At 35.9% G+C, this 23,880-nt stretch overlaps 2 protein-coding genes across 5 annotated transcripts in view; one reads left to right on the forward strand and one right to left on the reverse strand.

Annotated features, from left to right (window-relative positions):
- The first annotated feature begins 364 nt into the window (after window positions 1-364).
- LOC110111798 (chaperone protein ClpC1, chloroplastic) lies at window positions 365-13,699 on the forward strand. The gene is made up of 10 exons (XM_020843808.2): window positions 365-523; window positions 6,809-7,402; window positions 9,583-9,698; window positions 9,840-9,962; window positions 10,048-10,233; window positions 10,461-10,676; window positions 10,843-11,060; window positions 12,004-12,079; window positions 12,153-12,242; window positions 12,337-13,699. Exons 2-10 carry the CDS (start codon window positions 6,847-6,849, stop codon window positions 13,513-13,515), a joined length of 2,760 nt encoding a protein of 919 aa, XP_020699467.1. The 5' UTR covers window positions 365-523; window positions 6,809-6,846; the 3' UTR covers window positions 13,516-13,699.
- Window positions 13,700-14,891: 1,192 nt separating this feature from the next.
- LOC110111855 (coiled-coil domain-containing protein SCD2) overlaps window positions 14,892-23,880 on the reverse strand; it is a 92,988-nt gene continuing 83,999 nt past the window's right edge. For all 4 annotated transcript variants that reach the window (XM_028695082.1, XM_028695081.1, XM_020843891.2 and 1 more), the window contains 3 exons: window positions 20,957-20,997; window positions 17,716-17,842; window positions 14,892-15,215 (listed from right to left, as the gene is read on the reverse strand). In XM_028695082.1, the coding sequence (XP_028550915.1) occupies window positions 15,198-15,215; window positions 17,716-17,842; window positions 20,957-20,997 (186 nt within the window). In that variant the 3' untranslated portion in view covers window positions 14,892-15,197. The remainder of the gene's footprint in view (window positions 15,216-17,715; window positions 17,843-20,956; window positions 20,998-23,880) is intronic.

The following is a 23,880-nucleotide window of genomic DNA, read 5'->3' on the forward strand; positions in this document are numbered from 1 at the left end:
TTTGTACTTCAAACAAATACTAGTGGATTTTTGCAACTAGGCGAGGCCCCGTGGTTTTTTTCCTCTTTCGGGTTTTCCATGTAAAAACCTTGGTGTTCATTTCTCTTTTCCGCTTGTGTGTTAAATTTACGTGCAACGCTCGGACGCGAATCTACAAACTCTACCGCCACGTATTTTCTAACACGCAACAGATCCTATTATGTTTTAATATTTAATAAAAAGTAATATATTTTAAAGATATTAAATATATTTAAATTTATTTTAAAAAATATATATAAAAATTAAATAAAAAGAAAAAAAAAATACAAACCTGATCCATGAAATAAATAAAATCGCGAAGAATAGAAGACAAAGGAAACTATGCGACTTATCCTCATCCACGTCTTCCATTTGGGTCACATCTCGCCATTGGAAGAAATCCGACGCTCTCTCCTTCTACTGTCTTCCTTCCATCTCTTCTCCATTATTAGTTCGGGGAGGAGGAAGATCAGGTTTCTGCTAAACCTGCTTCTCAGTCGTACCGGTGCGCAATCACTTTACCTTTTACCTTTTCTTTTCGTGATTAGTTGATCTTCTTGAGTTGTCTGTTGAAGGTTTTCTGGTTCTGTGCCGTATATATATATATTTCTTCCATTGGATCTCAGGTAGTCTTTGGTTTTTAGCTTTCATTATTTGAGGTCGCTAAAATAGATGTGTTTGTGATATTTTATGATTTAGTTTTGAGCTATATGGATCTGATATGGAGATCTGATGCATGTTTGGGGATCTTGTGATTAGGTCTTGTTTTTGAGGTCTGCATGCGCTGTGGAATGTTAGCTGCTTTTTCTCTTCACTGTTTTTAATTGTTGGGGGAAGGGAGAAGCATATTAGGGTTCACTCTTTACTTATTCAAATTTAACTTTGGAAGAATTAAAGGAGATGCGGTTCTACGGAGTTTCAATTTGTGTAAGGGCACTTTTTTTGGTTCGACTATGCTCTCTGATAGTTCATGTTATCTCTGTTGCACTTGGTTTTGGTTTTTCTGTTATTAGGTTCTTTTTAGTGCGAAGTGCTAGGGTTATGCTTATGTTCCACGCCAGTAAATTTTGTGGACTGGATTAGCTACCTGATGCAGATGTTGTGCTATTGCAAGGGCTGATTTTGTTTGCTATAACTGCTAAAGTGGTACTGTTTTTGGTTAGGGCTCATTAAGTTGACAGGTTAGAAACTGTAGACAATAAGAAGGCAAAGGAAAGTCCTTATATGACTCACACAAGAATCGTATATTGTGTGTTCAATCTTTTGTCTGCTAATTATAATCCACATCTTTTGAACTTTTTCGATTGTTCGAACTAATCTATTTTGACTTGTATGTTCCTGCGTAGAACTATGTCATCTTGAAAAAGCATACATCAACATAGCATTAATTTATGCATCTTCAAAAAGAGGGTTGGGGGTGGGAGATGGTGGATGATTATGGCTGAGGGATGGGTGGAAGGTTGTCTACGATTTTTGGCTGATTGATTTAGCAGGCATGCCATTGTTGTTTAGGCTATCTATTGAATTGCAGGTATTTTATAAAATAATTGCTGTTATGTGTTATGTAATGCACTTATAATTGAATAACTGCTTTCATATTTACATAGTAGGTGAGATACTATCGGTTTTTCATATATATTTTATTGCTTAGTTGGGATTAGGATTAATACAGCCAAAATGCATGGTGACTTTATCTATATATCTTGAAGCTTGAATAACAATTCTATATGAGTGAATGCTTGCTTATCCACCATCAATTCTAATGTCTGTTTTTTGCTTTCTTACTTTTGTTCTTAAAATTTGTTAATGCCTAAATATCTTTTGCTTATTCTTCTTTTTATTTCTTTTCTATTTTCCCTTTTTCTTGAGTTCCTGATCTTGGATTAAATTTCAGTAGTGAGTCACCTCATTGACATTTAACATCTTAAGTTCTGAACATTCTATCAGGTGTTAGGAGTTCGCTCATGTTGTATGTGCACGTGCTTGTTTGCAAGTGAGGGATAGAGGATTTCATTCTTTTGGAATACTGTTGGGAAAACATGGCTAGAGCAAAAATGAGGACAAAAAATGTTACGAAGGTTTGACCATGAAGAAACAAATTAATGCAGTTCGATGAAGTTGTTTTGCATCTATGATTGTACAAAAAATATATTCTTTATAATTGAGAATGATACATCATAATTTCTCTTCCAACTCTGTAAATATAGGGATATGTATAATAAAGAACTAAATAACGAAGTATGAGACTAGGAGTAATAGGTATCAAATTCCTTGACTTGTATTTCCTTTTCACAATTATAAAATATTTTTTTGTGCCACCATAATTGCCTTTGACATCACTATGGTTTTTCCACATTCTTGCACTTTCCTTCAGCATTACTATACATGGCTACACCACCATCATACTTACCGTGGCACCATTACAGTTGCAGCACGTTGAAGCAATTAACCATAACCATAAAAAATAACAAAATGGTTTTTCTCTTTTAATTTCACTCAACCTGTGACTGCTTTTCTCCATTTTGTTCTTTCCTGACTTAATTTCCTTTCATTTTTTGTATTTTTATGGCCCATTGCCTCTACTTTTTCCAACTCATAGATTCTCCCTCTTCGCATATATTACAAGAGCAACAGACACTATTTCTTCTTATATATTTATCCAAATTTGCGAAAGCATTGGAGAACAAATATACAACAACATCAAGCCTTTATCCCACTATGCGGGGTCGACTACATGAATCCTTTTTCACCATTGGTCATTGTTAAAAGTGAAATTCTCATTTAAATCTAATAAAGAAAGTTCATTTCTAATATTTTCTAACTAAGTCTTGTTAGGTCTACCTCTACCTTTCTTACCATAAGTCAAATCTAATACATCTACCTTCATAACCGGGTCATCGGAAGGCCGCCGTTTTATGTGACCAAACCATCTAAGGTGACTCTCTCTTATCTTACCTTTCACTGGAGCTACTCCAACCTTTTCACGTATATGCTCATTTCGTATCTCATCTCTAAGAGTAAGGCCACTCATCCACCTGAGCATCCTCATCTCTGCATCCTTAACTTAATATTATGCTTTTATTTTAATGGCCAACATTCTGCATCATAAAGCATTGTGCATCATCTATTTTCTATGAGAGTTTTTGACCTGTCTATATGCATGAAACATATATTAAATATTACATTTTTTACTCATGAAGTAATGTTCCATAGATATAGGGTCCAACTTCTCTTTGCCAATAGAATCCACATGCACGCAAGAAAGACAAAAAAAAATTTCAAATGAGAAAGGTTTACCTTTTTGTTAATCCATGCTTCTACTGGTAGTTGATAACATAATGGAACAAAGGATCCTTTATTGATCAAATAAACAACAATTCTTATAACTTTTTCATTCAGATTCTTATTCAGTTGCCTAGGCAATTATATTATGCTATGTTGTTTTAAATCATCCGTTTTTTTTGTTTTGTTTTAAATCATCCTATTTATATTGATCAACTTGTTGTGTAACACTCTTGAACTTCTTGCCCTCACTCCTTTATTGGATCATGCCCATTAATTTTTCACTAGGCTCATATTCTGTCAAGTTCATTAATCTTCTAAAAATATTAAAGACCTCACATTTATTATTCTAAAAATAAACCAATGGTATTTTTTTAGGTAAAGTCATTGACAAAGGTTACAAGATAAAATGAACCATTAAAGGGCACCGCTGAGGATGGTCCTTAAGCAGTGATGCATATGAGTTCCAACTTAAAGACCTCACATTTTTATGCTAAAAATAAACCAAAATTTTTTATTTAGGTAAAGTCATTGACAAAGTTTACATGATTAAAAGAACCATCAAAGGGTGCCACTTAGGATGATACCTAAGCATTGATGTTTACAAGTTCCAACTTATAAGTTTCAGATTCCCTTGTTTTCAAACTAGAATCCAAGAACTTCAAATTTGAAACTTTATGTTTCGAAAGTTAAATTCTGACCTCATTCTCAATTGTAAGTGCCAATTTTGATGCCATGTGTATCAATCAATGTTTGAGTCAGATGATTCTCCCAATGTTCTACTCTTCAAAGTCATATGTGATGTGTCATTTTTGCTACCTTGTTTTATTAGCATAGAAACTTTTGATATCTTCCAAGGCTGGTATTAAAGTTCAAATTATTCCTTTCATCAAGCTGTCTAAATAACTACCACGTTTGAACTAGAATGAAGCAGCTCACCCTGGCCATATTCAAAAAGAGCCTTGCAATTATCCTCTATTTTCACTCATAGCATATTTCTTTTTTCCTCCCTCCTTTTCTCATCTCTAGCTCAAAATTTTTAAAACTTACTGCCTCTGCTTTTTACCAAGTTCTCATCTCTCTCTCTCTCTCTCTCTCTCTCTCTCTCTCTCATGTTTCACAAGTCACAACAACAGCCTGCACATTATCTCTTCCTATATAATCTCATATAATGTATCTATCTGATTTCTCACAGGTCACAACAACAGCTGACGTATAATTTCTTCTTATTTATAATACATTTGGTGAAGAATGGATGGGAAACAAGCATATGGAACTATTTTTTTTAACTTAATGCTAAAATCCAGAATCACAAATTAAACAAGAAAAAAATTGAGCTTTTTTTTCTTCAGTAACAAACATGATTCATTTAAGAAAGGTAGAGGTAGACCTAAAAAGACTGTTAAAAATATTAGAAATTATCTTTATTTATTAGATTTAAATGAGAATTTGACTCTTAACATGACATAATGGAGAAAAATGATTCATGTAGCCGACCTCATGTAGTGGGATAAATGTTTGATGTTATTGTTGTTGTTGTAAACGTGATTCATTTAAATTTGTGTATGCCCCATAAAATCATCTAGTTTGAATTTTCTGCTCATCCTAAAAAAAAAAGACCAGAGCTCCACCTCAACAATTGTCAGTAATGATAGCCAAGTTTTAACATTTTGCTTATCCCAAGGCTATTTAGGGGGTATAATACCGTGTATTTCTTGTCCTCAATTATGTCATTTTCATCTTTCACAATGAAAGTGCTCAGATGACACTAGAAAGTGCTCTGATACCACTTGAAAGTTTGTTAGGGATGTTAGGCCCTTATGAACTGGCCCAAGGCTAAAAAGAGAGAGGTGAATTGGTTATTAAAGATCTTTTAAAATAAAACTACAAACCAAAATCACCACGAAGAAATCAACGATGCGGAAATTAAATGCGGAAGTAATAAAGGAAAGAACACACCAGATTTATAGTGGTTCGGTCAAACCTTGACCTACGTCGACTCCTTGGAGGCACCCTCCAAGTATTGCACTAAACTAAGTGTCTCTCATTTAGCTCCCACAGCTAGGCGGAGAAGCCCTTACAAAACCACTTCCACCTTCCCTGGTGCGGCGGAGTCGCCGGGTCCTTTGACACCAAAGAGATCTTCTTCTTTGGTGAACTTCTCTCAAGACAAGCATTGAATCCGACGGTATTCATGTGCGAGCTTGCTGGAGCAACCGTGTGGAACCCCCCTCCACACTCCCTTGAGTCCCCCCTCACGGGATCTCCTCTCTCAAACTCCACCATTTCCTCACTCCCTTTCAAGCTCTCTTCAAATTTCCTCCAAAAGAACGAAGCTACAATTGCTGCCAAAGACACTTATCAAGTGTCATGTCATAGCTTAAATAGAAGATCTCAAAACAAGCTCATTAATGCAAGTTGCCGACAATATCGTCCAGGACGATACTAATATCGTCATGTACGATCAATACAATTTAAGCCCAATCAGCCGGGACGATTTGAGACGATCATAAGAAATTTGTTTATATCGTCCAGGACGATATATTATCATCCTGGACGATCAGTATAAATCGTGGAATATCGTCCTGAACATCGCCCTGAAAAATAGCTGTCTGATTTCCAATCGTCCAACGTATCGGCCTGGACGATTTTGCGATCGTCCAGGACGATTTGATCGTGCAATCAAGTCATAATTGCTTTTCTTAAATTCTAGAGAAATTTTGGAAAAATTGTCCTGGATCGTCCTGGAAGATCCACCTGGATGATGTCCAAAAATAAGTAATTCATATATAGATCTGGCGGCAGATTCTTTCTGTTTTGAACCTATCGTCCTGTCCGATACAAAATCGTCCAGGACGATGTGTTTTGCATAATGACGGCTGCTTTAATGAGGATGCCCTAATCAGGGTTTCTGCTTTTGAACAGATCATCCAGGCCGATATAAATATCGTCCCGGACGATGTTACAAAAAACAATGAACTCTAGGGAACAATCAGAAAATCTTCCAAGTTATAAATCATCAGGTGCCACAGCAAAATACAATAGACTCAAGAAAGGAAAAAGAGTACAAACAGACTAAGATCTAGTCTAACCAATCTTGAGCTGGTTCCAAATTGCAGTCTGATCATGTGGACCTGAAATGTTAGTAAATAAGGCCGTCGTAGAGAAATAGGAGTATTTGCTATCATCAAAATCATAAATCATGAAAACAGATCCGCAACACACAGTACATGGAAAGCTGATAAATCTCACAGTTCTGTAGAAGTGGATTTAGCTAAAGAAATGGCTTCTACTGCCAATACTGATTGTGTAATTCGTGCTAATGATTTGATTGTACCTTTTTGTCTTACTGGTGTATTTTTTTGTTTTCTCTATTTAGTGGGAGGCATGCTATAGATGAAATAAATCATTCTCAGATAACATTTTTTCGTTAAGAAATAGAAAGTCAATATCAATTAATCTTGTTTAAGGAATTGTTTTGTGATATTCATGCTTTTTCTGATCTCAGGTACATAACTGTAAACCCAGTCATATCCAGCAAGCAAGATGGCTGGGGCGTGCGTTCAGTCTGTCACTCTTCCAGCCGGTGTGGCTAGCAGTCGATTTAGAGGCTCTAGGGGGTCCAGAAGAGCTGCCAGGATGATTTGTGATCCGCGGTCTCATCCCCTTAGGCTGCAAGGATATTCTGGATTGCGGTTTTCTAATATATTAGATTGTAATTCCAAATCTGGATATGATTTTCATTCAATGGTTGCGTCTTATATCTCTGCTCCAAAGGGCAAAGCTATACGTGGAGTTGCCGTTGCTATGTTTGAGCGTTTCACAGAGAAGGCGATTAAAGTTATCATGCTTGCACAGGAAGAAGCTAGAAGGCTAGGCCACAACTTTGTAGGAACCGAACAGATCTTGCTGGGTCTTATTGGTGAAGGGACTGGAATTGCAGCCAAAGTTTTGAAATCCATGGGTATCAATCTCAAAGATGCTCGTGTAGAAGTGGAAAAGATTATTGGAAGAGGCAGTGGGTTTGTTGCTGTTGAGATACCCTTCACTCCTCGTGCAAAACGTGTTCTAGAACTCTCCCTGGAGGAAGCCCGTCAGCTAGGTATTTTATTGAATCTTTTCTGATCCCACACATCATTTATTATCCTCGTTTTTAAATTGGGGAATTTATATGAAACTCCCTATAGCTTGGATGTGTATAAAAAACATAAGGTTAAAGGGTCTGAAAATTTTATAAATTATTAAATAAGGTCGATTTTTTATCCTATTTTGTAAAGCAGTGCAATTAGTTTTGGCATACATGTTAGGATTTCTTAAAGCTTAGCATTTATGCTTTAGTTTGTTGAAATCTTGGTATTCCTATTAAAGTTGATGCAATGCCATTAAAATCGTCTATTCATTACCAAAATATCCCACCCACTTCTATCTTCTCATTCTCCTAGGCCAATCATAATTAGTCTAATTAGACTACGTAAGAGTTGAATCGAATCAATTTTAAAATTATTTTCGACTCTTTTCACAATTTTTTTTAGTATTTATTTTCATTTTTGATTGTATTAAATGTTATAAAAATCAAGGGTTATATCATCTGTAATTTAGACTTTTCTTTTACTTCATATGTAGAACTCATGTATAGAAAATTATGAATGAATGGTGAACAAATTTTGATTGCTTGTTGAGGCCATCTTTTACTTCTTTCACATTAATAATATAAATTGTGTATGTGGATCGCTCTAAATTATTTATGCAGAGTTCTTCATGCTCTCTCCAAATTTCTTAGGCAGAGTCCTTTATTAGTTATTAAACATTTAATCTCGTCTTCATTTCTTTCCTCAAGAATTCTCAAGCTCCCCTTTCTCTTTACATTATCTCCAAACTCATCAAACCCTAGTCTCGCTCATGTGTGCAAGAAGAGAAATTCAATAACATCTTTATCTATTCTAGTATTAGAGTGAATTTCCTCTTAATTCAAAAACCTCTTATCAATTTTAGGGTTAGAGTGAATTTCCTGATACCCGCCCTCATTCAAATGTATTTGTGTTTTACTCCTTGCTCTCTTTACCTTGTGCCATGTCTGGTGTTACCTTGTGCCATGTCTGGTGTTAGGAGGGAGAGAATAAAGAGAAATTAGAGACCTAAAGTAAAGAACATTTTATACTAGAATTGATGTAGGTGTTGTGGGATTTTCTTTTTCTAGTCCAATTGGTCAAAGAGGCTGGGTATGAGGTCTTTATGGAGTTTTAAGAGTGGGAATGTACTTTAAAATTCTTGAAGTAGGAATTAATTATCTAATTAATTAAACACAAAAATCTTGAGATAAAGAACTCTTCATACACAATTTAAAGAGAACTACACAGATAAAACTTGGATCAATTGAGAAGAAGCAATCAACAGTCTCAACAGGCGATCAAATTTCGTTTATCAATCATCCATGATGTCCATGCAACAGTTCTATACATAAATGAAAAGCAAACCCTAAAGTAAGTGTGATGTTATCCTTATCCTTATTATATTTTATTTCATACTATTTATATATCTAACACCTAAAACTTTAATATTACATGCCTACCATCCATAGAATAAAAATGGGTGCATTGAATGAAATATTAAAATTTATAGGGTGGTATGGGTGGTAAGAATGAAATATATGAGTGATATATTTGATATTAAAGTTTTATATGAGTAGTAAGAATGTAATATTAAAGTTTTGGGTGTTAGATATGTAAATAGCATGAAATAAAGTGGTATGTATGTAAATTCCCCTACATTTGTGGGATTTACATTCCTACCATTTTATTTCATACTATTTATATATCTAACACCTACATCTTTAATATTACATGCCTATCATCCATAGAATAAAAATGGGTGCATGAAATGAAATATTAAAGTTTATAGGGTGGTATGGGTGGTAAGAGTGAAATATATGAGTGATATATTTGATATTAAAATTTTATATGAGCAGTAAGAATGTAATATTAAAGTTTTGGGTGTTACCAAATGAAATAAATGTTACCAAATTATGAAATTCCTAGTATTACTTTCAGAGTTTAGGTCTTTGGTTTTGTGACAAACTCTAGCGTTATTATGAGTGTTTCCAAAGCCCAAACATGTATACTAGGGTTGAAAGAATATTCTACATATATGCCAGGATTAGTTGTTATTACTTATATTCTTGTATACTCAATTGTATTTTTTGGTGAATAAGGATGAAACACAAATACTGCTTACCTACCTTAGTAAAGTGGCTGTATTATTAAATATAAAATTGTTCCATGGTAGGTCATAACTACATAGGTTCAGAGCATCTACTCCTTGGATTGCTTCGGGAGGGTGAAGGTGTGGCAGCCCGTGTGTTGGAGAGCCTTGGAGCTGACCCAAGCAATATTCGGACACAGGTATGTTTTGATTTTATAAGTGGTCAGTGTTCAACACAATTTTTTAAAGGATTCATCATGATTATTCGACATGTTTTACGCTGGTTACAAGTGGTCAGTGTTGATGCAAGAAAATTGTCTAATTATTTGTCCTGCAAATAGGTTATTCGGATGGTTGGTGAGAGCACAGAAGCTGTTGGTGCTGGAGTGGGAGGGGGAAGCAGTGGAAATAAGATGCCAACACTTGAGGAGTATGGCACTAATCTTACTAAGCTGGCCGAGGAGGTATATCTTTTTATTAATATTTTTGCTTCATGTGATTGTTCACAGTTGCCTGGTACCTGAGCTGACCATTTTGTTTTCTCTGCAGGGTAAGCTTGATCCTGTTGTAGGAAGGCAGCAGCAAATAGAGAGGGTTACCCAGATTTTAGGTAGGCGAACCAAGAATAATCCCTGCCTAATTGGAGAGCCTGGTGTTGGTAAAACAGCCATTGCCGAAGGGCTAGCTCAACGCATTGCAACTGGTGATGTCCCAGAAACAATTGAAGGAAAGAAGGTATGCACGTCCTTATCTTAACTAATTTTCACCTTTTGGCCTTCATTGCCTTGTTGCAGATTTTTTCATTTATTTTTCCTAGAACATATATATATATATATATATCATCATCATCATCATCATCAATTATTTGCAGCGTTCAAAACTTTTCAACTAGTTCATGCCTTTTTCTCATATGTATTCGACTGTGTACTGAATTTTTTATCTTCTTTGCCGGTATCATTTAGGTGATCACTCTTGATATGGGCCTTCTTGTTGCTGGAACAAAATATCGTGGAGAATTTGAAGAAAGGTTAAAGAAACTGATGGAGGAAATCAAACAAAGTGATGAGATTATACTATTTATTGATGAGGTCCATACATTAATTGGAGCAGGAGCTGCGGAGGGTGCAATTGACGCTGCAAATATCTTGAAACCTGCCCTTTCTAGAGGTGAACTGCAGGTAATATAGAGTTTATAAATCCCACAACTCTTTGTGTGTAAACAATACGCTCGGTTCTTGTGAATCTTGACACTATATGCATTAGATCTTTTCTTCTATTATATGGGAACTTGCCTCTTTTTATTTTATTTTAATGATATTGGATTTAATTTGTTCTTTATGTCAGTGTATTGGAGCCACAACCCTGGATGAGTATCGAAAGCATATTGAGAAAGATCCGGCATTGGAAAGGAGGTTCCAACCTGTGAGAGTACCTGAGCCAACCGTTGACGAAACAATTCAAATTCTGAAGGGGCTTCGGGAACGTTATGAAATTCACCACAAACTTCGTTACACAGATGAGGCTCTCGTTGCTGCTGCGCAGCTATCTTACCAGTATATCAGGTTTGTTCATATTTTTGTCTCTCGCCTCTCTTAATGCCAATGCCTCATTATGCCCTTTTTTATAGCTAATTTAATCTGGGTATTATGGCATACAATCATTTGTTTGCTACTCTTGTTTGTTCTGCATTTCTCTTGTGCAAAGCTTATTTGTTCCTTGGCTTTCAAGAATTATTAGCCTCATGAAATAGTCATTCACAAGGAATCCTAAATAAACATCACAGTACATCTACAAAAGAGCAACACCCACCATCTAGGATAGAAACATTAAAGGGCATCTCCGACCGAAAATCTCATTTTTCACTCCAAAATGCCGTGAAACTAAAAAATGCCATGATTCATCTCCAATCGAACTCCATCTTGCCCCCTTTTGCGAAGGTAACGGTCGTTAACTTCTTTTGCGCGTTTCTTCGACATGTTTGGTAGAGACAGAAAAATGACGAAGATGAACACTGCAACGCCGATATTGGCGTCCCACTGTTCACCCGCAACCAAATAGTGGAAGTTTTACCGTTCGGCTGGAGCTCGCGAGCGACGCCATTCAAGCGTTTGGAGTTCGGTTGGAGATGCCCTAAGAACCTCTGTTGGAAAAACTATAAAACGACCTATAATAGGATATAACAATCTTTGCTGGGATAGATCCGCAGGACAAAGCTTCAACGAATTAGATAATGATCTCATAGGTAAAATAAGAATTAATTCCTCCCACAAGTAACAGCAGCTAGCGATTTCAGAAATTTAAGAGCAAGAAATAAGAACTGAAATGGAGCTTTCTTCCTTTTTATGTATAATCAATCCATTTCCCTATATAGTTGGGAGAAATCTCACTTCGATTCTTACTAACGATTTCTATTGTTGTGATTTCTCAAGTTGCATATCTATACATGCAGAATTAGACCATACCATATCCTTGTATTAAATCTGATGAATTACTATGTACTGCCAGTGATCGTTTCCTACCTGATAAAGCAATTGATTTGATTGATGAGGCTGGTTCCCGTGTCCGGCTTCGACATGCTCAGGTATGTACTTTAAGATATCACCTAAAAAATTTTATCAGTCGGTCTTAACATTGTTTTCCTGCTCCACCCACAGCTCCCTGAGGAGGCCAGAGAACTCGACAAGGAGCTCAGACAGATCACCAAAGATAAGAATGAGGCTGTTCGCAGCCAGGACTTCGAGAAGGTTCTATGGTTTCTCCAGTAATTCATTTAGCCCTCTCTTCTTTGAATGACTGGCCATTATCATCTTAGATACTTTTTTTTTGCCCATTTTGCAGGCAGGTGAGTTGAGAGATAGAGAGATGGAGCTGAAAGCCCAAATTTCTACTCTCATTGACAAGGGTAAGGAAGTGAGCAAAGCTGAGAGTGAGGCTGGCGACTCGGGCCCTATTGTCACAGAAGTAGACATTCAACACATCGTCTCTTCATGGACTGGAATACCTGTGGAGAAGGTCTCCAGTGATGAATCTGACCGTCTTCTTAAAATGGAGGAAACACTTCACCAGCGTGTTATTGGCCAGGATGAGGCTGTCAAGGCCATTAGCCGTGCCATTCGCCGAGCTCGTGTTGGCCTAAAGAACCCTAACCGCCCGATTGCTAGTTTCATCTTCTCAGGTCCCACTGGTGTTGGCAAGTCTGAGCTTGCCAAGGCCCTCGCCGCCTACTACTTCGGTTCTGAGGATGCCATGATCCGACTCGATATGAGCGAGTTCATGGAAAGGCACACAGTCTCTAAGCTCATTGGATCGCCGCCAGGCTACGTTGGCTACACCGAAGGTGGACAACTAACCGAAGCTGTTCGCCGGCGGCCATACACTGTTGTCCTTTTCGATGAGATCGAAAAGGCTCACCCAGATGTCTTCAATATGATGCTCCAGATCCTTGAGGATGGCCGACTCACTGATAGCAAGGGCCGAACTGTAGATTTCAAGAACACTCTTCTCATAATGACTTCCAATGTTGGAAGCAGCGTGATCGAGAAAGGCGGACGGAGAATAGGCTTTGATCTCGACTACGATGAGAAGGACAGCAGCTATAACCGAATCAAGAGCCTCGTCACGGAGGAGTTGAAGCAGTACTTCCGGCCGGAGTTCCTGAACCGGCTCGATGAAATGATTGTGTTCCGGCAACTCACCAAGCTGGAAGTGAAGGATATTGCAGATATAATGTTGAAGGAGGTATTTGAGAGACTGAAGGCAAAGGACATTGAGCTTCAGGTCACGGAGAGGTTCAGGGATAGGGTTGTTGAAGAAGGGTACAGTCCCAGTTATGGGGCAAGGCCCTTAAGAAGGGCTATTATGAGGCTTTTGGAGGATAGTTTGGCTGAGAAGATGCTTTCTGGAGAGATAAAGGATGGGGACTCTGCGATTGTGGATGTCGATTCTGATGGGAACATTACAGTTCTTAATGGGAGCAGCGGCACGCCGGAGCCTTTGACTCCGGCGATACCTGTTTGATACGGTGGAGGTTTCCGGCCGGATATTTCAGGTTTTATATTTCTATTGTAGAATGTACTGTGGTGTAAGTGCTTTTAGACTTTGATTGACTGTAAAGGAAGGCTCTTATGTAGGAGAGCTGAATTCTAGCATCCGGTTTAAAGAGGTTTCAATGGAATAATAATCCAATTACTCAGTTCTGTGAGGGAAGACTGTCCTGTAGGGCTCTTAGTTCAAGCATTAATAATATTAAGGGAAATTTACTTACATACCACTTTATTTTATACTATTTACATATCTAACATTTAAAAAATTAATATACCATTATTATAATTCATTTATATCATTCATATAATCATATAAATTTTAATATTTCATTTCATGCATCCAAATTTGTTTTATAACTGGTAGTCATGTAATATTAATATTTTGGGTCTTAGATATGAAAATAGCATAAAATAAAGTGGCATGCATGTAATATTAAATCAGTGAAAATAAATCTTATGTTCTCTAAAAAAAAGAAAATTATAGTTTAAAGTGCTGGTCGTCTTTTTTTATATTTTGGTTTCCTGTTAAAAAAAATGTGCATTTAAATAATTATCAATATTAGCCTTATGTTTTTTTTAATGATTATTTTTTATGACTTTATTATAATTTTCGCTGTTCATGTTTTCAAAATATATTTATCATAAAAAGCATCTTTAATGTATTTATTTTTATTTAATGTTGTGTGTAACTAGAAATTTATAGATAAAATAACTAACATTTGACATAAATCAATATAAATATTTTTATTTTTTTTCTTACAAATTTTGGGTTACGTGAGATCATGTTGCCCTGTCCATAACTAGAAAAAAAAATATATTTTTTAATGGTGATGTGCAGCATTTCTTAAAAATATTAATATTCTCCTACCTTCTTTAATTATATGTCTATTAAACACAGATTTAATGACATCTTTTATGTTTATTTTCACCCGCGGTTTAGCTTACTAAAATGTAAAATTGTTATGCCTGTTTGCTAGAAATATAAATTAGCATATTTTTACTACAGATTTATCTGATCTCTATAGGAACAATTTCTTACAGGACCGCTACGAGTAAATTCTATACTGATTATCGTTTCTATCATTGATGGTAAGATTTTTGGCTTAATTGGAACCGGCTTTTGAGCCTAGAAAGAGAACGATGGGGTTATAGAGGCACGGTTAGAACCAGCCGGTTGGACCGGACCATGTAGCTTAGCTATCTTTTAATAAGATATTTTTTACTCATATCTTCTATATGTAATTATTTCTTCTATATTTATAATTTTATATGTCGAATATTACATATTTTTTTCTTAGATTTCTAAAGAAGATTGCTTCGATCGCTTCGGTTTGCTCTTAGAAATAGCCATTAACAGAAGAAAGAGTAAATGATCTTCAAGAAAATCAGATTATCTACAAATACAGGGCCTAAACTCCAGAAAACATTTTGCCGCAAGCTTTAAGCCCTCTACAGGCCGCTAAAAAAACAAGCACTCAACGGTTAGGTGATTGAGACATTCAAGAAACAAACGATATTCTTTTGTTAATAACTAAAAACTAATATAGAGATTATGGTTAAATGACATTACATGAGCTTTTTGTGTTCATGAGCTTTGATCCATCTCACTACGAGAAGCTTCCCACAGACGCTGTTCAATGCCCAGTTTCCTTAGCTCTAACAGACCTCTTTCAACTGCAAAGGAAAGGGGAAAAGATTGACTGAAACATGTTACACAACTGTAATTCAATGGTATTCTTATAGTATTGAAGAGGCCGCCAGTTTTTCTACAAATCATACATATATTTTTCATAATACATGATATATAAATTATATAACAATTAATATTCATTTTAATGCATGCATCTATTCATATTCAATAGAGTTTATGATACAATTACTTCTACTAAACTCATATGCAATGAAAATAGACTTGTATCTATCTATTAGGACCTTTTATGAAATAAATGCTCTTAAAGGGCATAAACTTCTAAGTACCAATATGCTTCCTTACTTTACTTTCAATATATAGATATCATATATACATCCGTATCAGAGTACTCATATTATACTGATCATGTACAATTTCATATTGATCATATATCATCATTTTGCTCCGAAGAGCCCTCTTGCCACGAAGAGCCCTATTGTGCTAATGCACTGTATTAATACTCCATCTCAACCTGCACAAACTCGCATATCATTTGAATATCATATTATACGTGATTTGACATATTAACCATGCATACATTCAATCCAATAAATGCATTTCTTTCTTCACCATCATATGTAAGACTATATGCAAATTTATATAAGATTACAAGTGAAGAATTTTCATAACATGTGAATGAAGACAAATGCGTAATTTGATCAAGAGTTTTCATACTAAACGTAAACATTTGTAAAACTACGTGTGAAGAGAGTTTTCTAAACACGCAAACGTATGTAGAGTTTTCTAAACATGCAAACATTATACTTTATGAAAAGCTAAAGCTATATGCAACATAAATACACTTAACATCTTAAAGCATAATGCAACATAAATACACTTAAAGCCATATGCAATATAATACACTTAATTCTTAAAATAGCAATAAGAACATGAATTTAGAGAATAAATTGTCACTTACGAATAAGCAAGTTAACTTGACAAACCTCATTGAACCAACACTTTCCTATGTTTAACACCTAGGGAAACAAAACACTAAATTAATACAATACATTTTTCATTTTCAAGGTTCTTAATTCGTTTTAACATTATCCTAATTTGGATTTATCATTTTAATAAAATTATTTTCGAATTTTATTTACTCCTAATTTTTGTAAGGTTCAAATTATATATTTTTCCTTTCTAATTACTTTATAATTAAGTAATTTAATGTAATTTAACATGAAATTTGGTTTTGATTAAAACCCTAATTTTGGGAACCTAAATTTTTCATATTTTCTTCCATTTACATGTTAAAATATTTCCCTTAACCTAAATTATAATTAAACATAATAATTTTTCGGATTATTTAAATTTAAAAATTAGGGAAATGATATTTTTTATAAAAATCTCAATTTGTCATCAATAGAACCTTCCTAATAACTATAGGAACAATCTTTGTTAATAACTTTCACAAAATTTCAACCTTAGGAAAAATCCTAATTTTTTAAACTTAAAAATCTTAGAAAAAAGGGGAAAATTCCAATTTCATGCTTAAAATCAATTTGAGATCTTCCCTAATACTTTCTCTAAAGAAAATTTAAGTTTTCCTAAAACCCTAATTTGTAAACCTAAAATTTTTCTTATTTTCATGTTTAGAAACATTCCGTAATCTTCCCTTATCATTTTTCTTTAAAAATCTTGAGTTTTGAACAAATCCTAGAAATCTCTCTTAAAGAAATCTTCTAAAAAAATTTAGAAATCTTTAGATTAAAACATACCTTAACCTTCCCTTAGGCTTCCTCTTGAATTTTCCCCAAGGATGTCACCGGAAAACTGCTGCCGCTGTAGGAATCGTGGAGCTCCCGCCGCCCCTTTTTCCTCTCTCACACGTGCGGCCGAAGGAAGCAAGAGGGACCGAATGATTTCAGTCCCTTAGGCATTAGGATTAAGGAAATATTTAAATGGCTAATTATGCATGTGCGGATGTGCCCTTGATTCTAACATTTCTATTAAGAGCCATAAGGGTTATTCGTCATTTATTCTTAATTTGTACTTAAGTTAACTTCGCTGATTTTTAATTTTAAATTCGTGTGAAATTAGATATAAGTTCTTTATGTCATTTCGAACGAAGTTTTATGTAGAATTTAATAAAATTAATTGCGTCGAATTCCGACAACTTCAAAATTTTGCCTAATTTCATTGCGGCGCATCAAAATGCGTGGGACGCCTACGATCAATATTTTTTGGGTTTTACATATATGAGTAAACCGAGTGAACCGTGAGGTGAACTCACCATGATTATGGCATGTTCATGCTAGCCTTGGCTAGTTACTTTGAACCATGTCATCAAGCTCACGAGATATTTGGATGTACATAATCCAAGCTTATTAAAATACAAATTTATCAAGAAAGATCTGGACTCTTAGCTTGTAGATTAAAAAAAGAAAATACGAGCACTAATAATTAGGCGATGTCATAGAGAAGGCAGTCTTTAGCTAGCTCAGATAAAGGGCACATTTTAAGGTTTTTATAATGAAAACTCACCATCGACCGCATCATGAGAAGTCGGGGACTGACCAGAACGGCCAATCCAAAACTGTAGCCTCTCATCAGCAATCTCTTCTTCCACACCATGGGATTTGGCTCTTCTCCAAAAATATGTAAGCCATGCCTGTATAAGGTGCAGTAAGATATATATTACAGTTAAACAAACAATAGCGCAAAGAAAACAGACTGAAACATTCATTGTTTGCATTTAAGGAAATTTGAAATAAAAACCGTTGATCAATATGCATTAATATGCTTGTAATACAAAGGCCAATCATTGTGCCTTTGAAAAACAGTGCACATATATGACTCAATCGTTCCTTCTCTTTGTTTAAAGCTGCTAGTATAACATCTGATGGAGTGCCAACCCTCTACAACGAGCAAATAATGAGACGCAAAACATGCGGGTTCAGATTATCTTTGAGCAGGCTAATGGTTGAAGCTGGGGTTCCATTTCTGCGAGCTCAAATAGCTTCATACTGAGTTTAGGCTGACCCGGTAATTTGAATCCAGCCTAGAATTAACAAGAATAGACCATACGCTTTATGCTAGAATTAATAAGGGTGGATTATACGTTTTAGGCTAAGATACTAAAATGAAATTTCCATAAATAACTAATCCATCTTTTGGGATAATATTAAATCTTAAGAAAGTTTTTTTTTCCTGAAATTTTACCTTTTGGAATCTTAATTATCTACTTCTAACAAATCAAGGCAAGATTATGGACAACTGACAAAGGAAAGAGCGAACGAGAATAGGTTGGATCATGCATTGCAGTTTCTCTCGCAGACAAACACCATGGGGTTAAAAAATGGAGAGTGTTGCACTAACTGATATGCACAAACAGGTGGTTGGCGGCTCCCTGGGTTTGCGAAGAGCAAAAAGGGATCTACAGCTCTAGGAAAAAAGAATAAAGGGCTTCTGCTGGTCGGAAAATTGAAGGAAAGATAAAGAGAGATTTATTATTGCTATGTTCTTGGAGGTTTGTTGAGAGGAATAAGTAATAACTACATTCTATTCCTTGGCTTGCTTTAAAGAAACTTTGGCCCAAAAATGAGATCTACCGCACTCCTCTCTATCACTCATCTAAAAAATAAGTGTATAATCAATGCCCTAATTAATACTACTAGATTTATCATTGGTGGATATTGTGCCTTCTTGTCCAATGGAGGCACGTAATCTTGAAGAAACCACATAAATTTGATGTCATCTTGTTTTTGTGTAATTTTCTTCATTACTCATATATTACATACTTTGTTATCATATAATTGCTCATAGGTTGATCCTACCTCTTATGCGTCACTTACACATAGGAGAGTGCAATATCCTATCACCTATGATGCACAGACACGAACACAACGACACGACACCGACACGGGACATGTCAGTTCTTGAAAATATAGGACACGAACACGGGTTGGACACGATATTATAGTTTTTATATTTAAGAAGTAGTGTATAAAAATTAAATAATTATAATTTAAAAATAATTTGAAAATAATAAGTCATTTAACTAGAATTTGTACGTAAAATGATTAGTATTACGATGTCAAGAGTCAGACATCGATGCCGTTTATCAGTAACCGAGAGAGGAGATGAAAATACTTTCACTGCCAAAAAGAAATGAAAATGAGAATATTCGATGATTGGGTATTAAGTGCGCTCGTTGATTTGGTGTTGTAGATAGGAAATAAGAAATTTAGTTTAAATCCCGCCAAATACAAGAAATTATATTTAAAAAAATTCATAAAATGGTGTCCAATTTGTATTTAATATTTTTTAATCGGACACGTTTTCGACGTGTCCGACACGTGTCGGAGGAGTGTTGGACGAGTGTCGTGTCGGATAATGTGTCAGACAGTGCACGCCTCTTTGAGGAGAAGTGTAGGTGCATCATAGCCTATCACTTATTCTATTCTTAGAGTCTTCAGTTGTCCTACTTATGATCAAGTTAAGAAGGGTAATTTGAATCCAAGAGCTAACATATTTAATGGGTATACATATGAGGTTAAGGGACAAAGGCTTTTGTATACATGACCTCGATCACTTGGTTTAGTGATCAACAGAAATGCCAACCTTAATAAATGAATTGTGCTTCAACAAATGTTCTAACAAATTGATGTTTTGAGAGGACAACACAAAGTAAATAAGCATGCCACATTTGAGGTTAAGTAATAATATGTTAATGATAGCTCAAAAAAACTACCTAAATAGACTAGATCTTAAGATGAGGTGACACCACTACAAAAAGAAAAGAGCATTGCTTCTCATAGGTCTCAAGCAGATTAGAATACCTCAAAGATATAGTTATGAGGACTTCTCTTATTCTCATATAGTAGCTTATGCTTGAGCATTGTAGAGTCTATTAGTGATATCGAACCATTTACTTATTATGTTGTCATTAAGAAATAATAGAAATAGTGAATCACAACTATAATGGAGTTGGAATAGTAGTAAATGTACCTTCAAATGCAAAGAACAAACCAAAGTAAAATTCTAACAGATGTAAGAGAATTAATTGCAAAGGAAAATTAAAAGGAACTGTGGACTTAAAAGGAAAATTTTTTCACCGGTAGTCAAGCATAGTTCCATCCTTGTCATATGTATATCGGCAGTAGTTGCAAATGACAAAAATAGAACTAGGACAATTGGATATCAAAATAATTTTTCTCCATGATGGTTAAGAATGAGTTTCACATGCAATATAGTGCAATGGCATAGAAATTTTGACAATTTTGTAATTAGCATGGGTTTCAAATAAGTACCACAAGCAGTTTACAAATTTGTATCGATTACGAATAGGCAATTCACATCCAGAAACTAAAAACTGAATTGAAAAAGCTTTTAGATTAAAGTGTTAAGTGATGTAAAGAAGATATCTAAGATGAGGATTTTAAGAGATAAAAAGGTGGGCACCACATTTCTAACATAAATCTTATAACTTCTCCGCTTGATACTCACTTTGATTATTATTTTGTCTCCATCATCAGAAGGATAATGCTAGAGTGCCTCATGCTAGTGTATTAGAAACATTATTGATGCTAGGATGTGCTCTGTAGGTTATGATTTCATGGATGACCGAAAAATAATACAATGTGATTCGATTTTCTCACTCTATTTTTTTTTTATCTTAATAGGAGAACATGACAGCGAGGAAGACAAATAATTAATACACAAGGATGCAACTTTCTATACATATCAGAGCTAAAATATTTAAGAATTAAAAGAACATCCTGACCTCTTTGAATAAAACGTCTTCAGACTCCTCGTCACTGAGTTCTGGGAGAAGTGAAAAAAAATATGGTTACATAGCTTTTATTCAAACTGTAACTAATAGAACAACAGCTAAGAAGCCTAGATCTCCAGGTTCACTATATCTGCTACAAATAGATACAGATACAAAGCCAAATTGTATTGTATACAACAATGGTGCATCTAACCTAAGAAAACAAAATAATCAAGTGTTAATGCCAATCAAAATACCCCAATCATACCCCAATCATAAGGGTTAAGCCAAAATACATGAAACAAATATAAACTTGAATTTTATTAATGCTATGGAATTCCATAGAAGCAACATGCTATGACCTAACCCGATTATAGTGAGAAGTAGGAAAAGCTATACTAAAACATTACCTAAAATGACTATGATCCCACCAAAACATAACCCAATAAAGGTGAAAAGTAGAAAAGAGTTAACTACATCTAAAATAAAAAAAATATTTACTACATAAAATTTGATGATTGAATAAGAAGATTTGAATTGTTGGGAAAATAAATATAAGAAGTGAAAATATTACATGTTTTAAAAAAAATAAAGAATAAAAACGTGAAAAATTAAAAAAACATTGGGAAATTTTGTGAGTTTTTCTATATTGGAAAGATAAACAATAGAAATAGCTTAGGGTTAGTAGTTGATAGAAAATTTAAAGATAAAATTTTTTATGTAAGTCTATTGATAGGGTGATTGTTATCAAGCTAATGATAGGAAATACTTGAGCTCGCAAGTAACCCTAAGGGAATACTTAGAGTTCACAAGCAATCACTAATTGGAGAAAAAACAGCGAGAATAGAGCAAAATCTGGGCGAAATCAGCCTCAAAACGATAGATTGCAATAAGCAAAACAAAACAAATCCAACACGAAAGCAAGATACAAGTGATCCTCAAATCGAGAGGAGGATCATCTCTCCCAAATCTCTAGACAATAGAGTCTAGAGCCCAAGCACTAAGAAACCCTAATTCTCAATCAATCAAAACATAAAACTATCTAATTCCATCATCCCCTTTAATACAAGATTTTTCCTAATTTAATTTCCCTCCCAAACCTAGCTTCCCCGCTCAGTTTGAATTTTTCAATCAATTGGAAGAGTGGGGCTCGCCCAATTTGGCGGACCAAGCAGAGGAGGCGGAAGCCTCCGCCTCTTATAGACCAACGACCCCCTTTGGGCCAGCTGGTTCTGGACCAGTTCATTGTGAACCGGTCTAACAATACCGCCCTCCCAAAGAATCACCTTTTCCTCAAGGTGAACATCAGGAAACTGATGTTTCACTCTCTCGTAAGGTTCCTATGCGGCCTCGTAGTCAGGGAGATTCTTCCACTTGATCAACACTACCTTATTCTCATCTTCTTTCTGGCGAACCCCCAACAGCTCTAGGGGTTCCAGAATTACTTCTAGATCTTCCGTAAGTGTCGCTGGTAACTCAGGGTTGGCTGTGTAGTCTCCAATGGCCTTCCTCAACTATGATACATGAAAAACCAGGTGTATAGTCACCGTTGATGGTAGTTTTAGCCGATATGCAACTGCTCTGATCTTTTCTAGTACTTCATAAGGCTCAAAGTACCTTGAAGCCAACTTCTCATTCCTCATGTTGGCAACTGTCTTCTGTATATATGGTTGGAGCTTCAAGAACACCCTCTCCCCCACTTCAAACTGGATGTCCCCCTTATGCTCATCAGCTTGTTTCTTCATAATTTATTAAGCCCTTAGCAGATGTCTCTTTAGCTCTTCTAACACTCTATCCCTCTCCTCCAAGTAATCCTCTACCGAGGAAACTGGGGTACTGCTACTCCTAAAGTGTACCAAGTGGGGTGGATCCCTTCCGTACAACACTTTGAATGGAGTCATATGAGAAGCAGAGTGAAAAGAGGTGTTGTACCAGTATTCGGCCATGATAATCACTTAGCCCAGAGCTTGGTGATCCGTTTGTGGGTGGTAAGCTGTACTCCTCTTCAGAATTGTCCCTTGAACAACTCTCTCCAAAAAGGTTGAGGAATACCTTCTCTGTCTGATACTATCGCCTCGGGTATTCCATGTAATAAGACTACCTCACTGATAAAGGTTGAAGCCACTGTCACTGTTGTGTAGAGGTGTCGGAGGGGAATAAAGTGTGCATATTTGCTCAATCTATCCACCACCACTAAGATCACTGTGACGCCTTCTAAATAGGGCAGCCAATCTATGAAGTCCATGAATATCTCCTCCCATACCCATCCTAGTAACGCCAACAGCTGTAGTAGTCCCCCTGGTGATATAGCCAGATATTTGTTCCTTTGACAAATCTCACACCTTGCCACCATCTCCTCTACATCTCTATGCATTCCCTTCCAATAAAGCTCGACCGCTAGTCTCCTGCATGTCTTCTACACTCCTGAATGACCCCCAACTGCGCTTCTATGAAATTCCTGGAGTAAATTTGAGATGTGGATCGAGGTACGGGGTATCACAAATCTCCCTCGATATAGTAGTCTGTCTCCCTCCAATGAGTACCTTGCTTGGATACCCTCCTCTTTCAGTAAATCCGACCTGATCCTTTCCAAATCTTCATCTCTAGCACTTTCTTCACTAATGGCCTCCCAGTCAAGCATCAAAGTAACGGAAAGCGACACTGTCTGCAGCTCCCCCATACATCTGGACAAAGAATATGCCGCCTTGTTCTCCACCCCTGGCCTATACTGAATCTCAAAATCGTACCCTAGCAACCCGAACAACCACCTTTGATGCTCGTCCGTCACCATCCGTTGTTCCAGCAGGTATTTCAAGCTTCGCTGATCTATCATGATAATGAAATGACTCCCAAGTAGGTAGGGCCGCCACTTCTGGATGGCCAAAACGATGGCCATTAATTCTCTCATAAACTAATTTCAATCGGGCTCTAGCAGT

The sequence above is a fragment of the Dendrobium catenatum genome, unplaced genomic scaffold, assembly GCF_001605985.2.
Source record: "Dendrobium catenatum unplaced genomic scaffold, ASM160598v2 fragScaff_scaffold_621, whole genome shotgun sequence".
Taxonomy (NCBI): Eukaryota; Viridiplantae; Streptophyta; class Magnoliopsida; order Asparagales; family Orchidaceae; genus Dendrobium; species Dendrobium catenatum.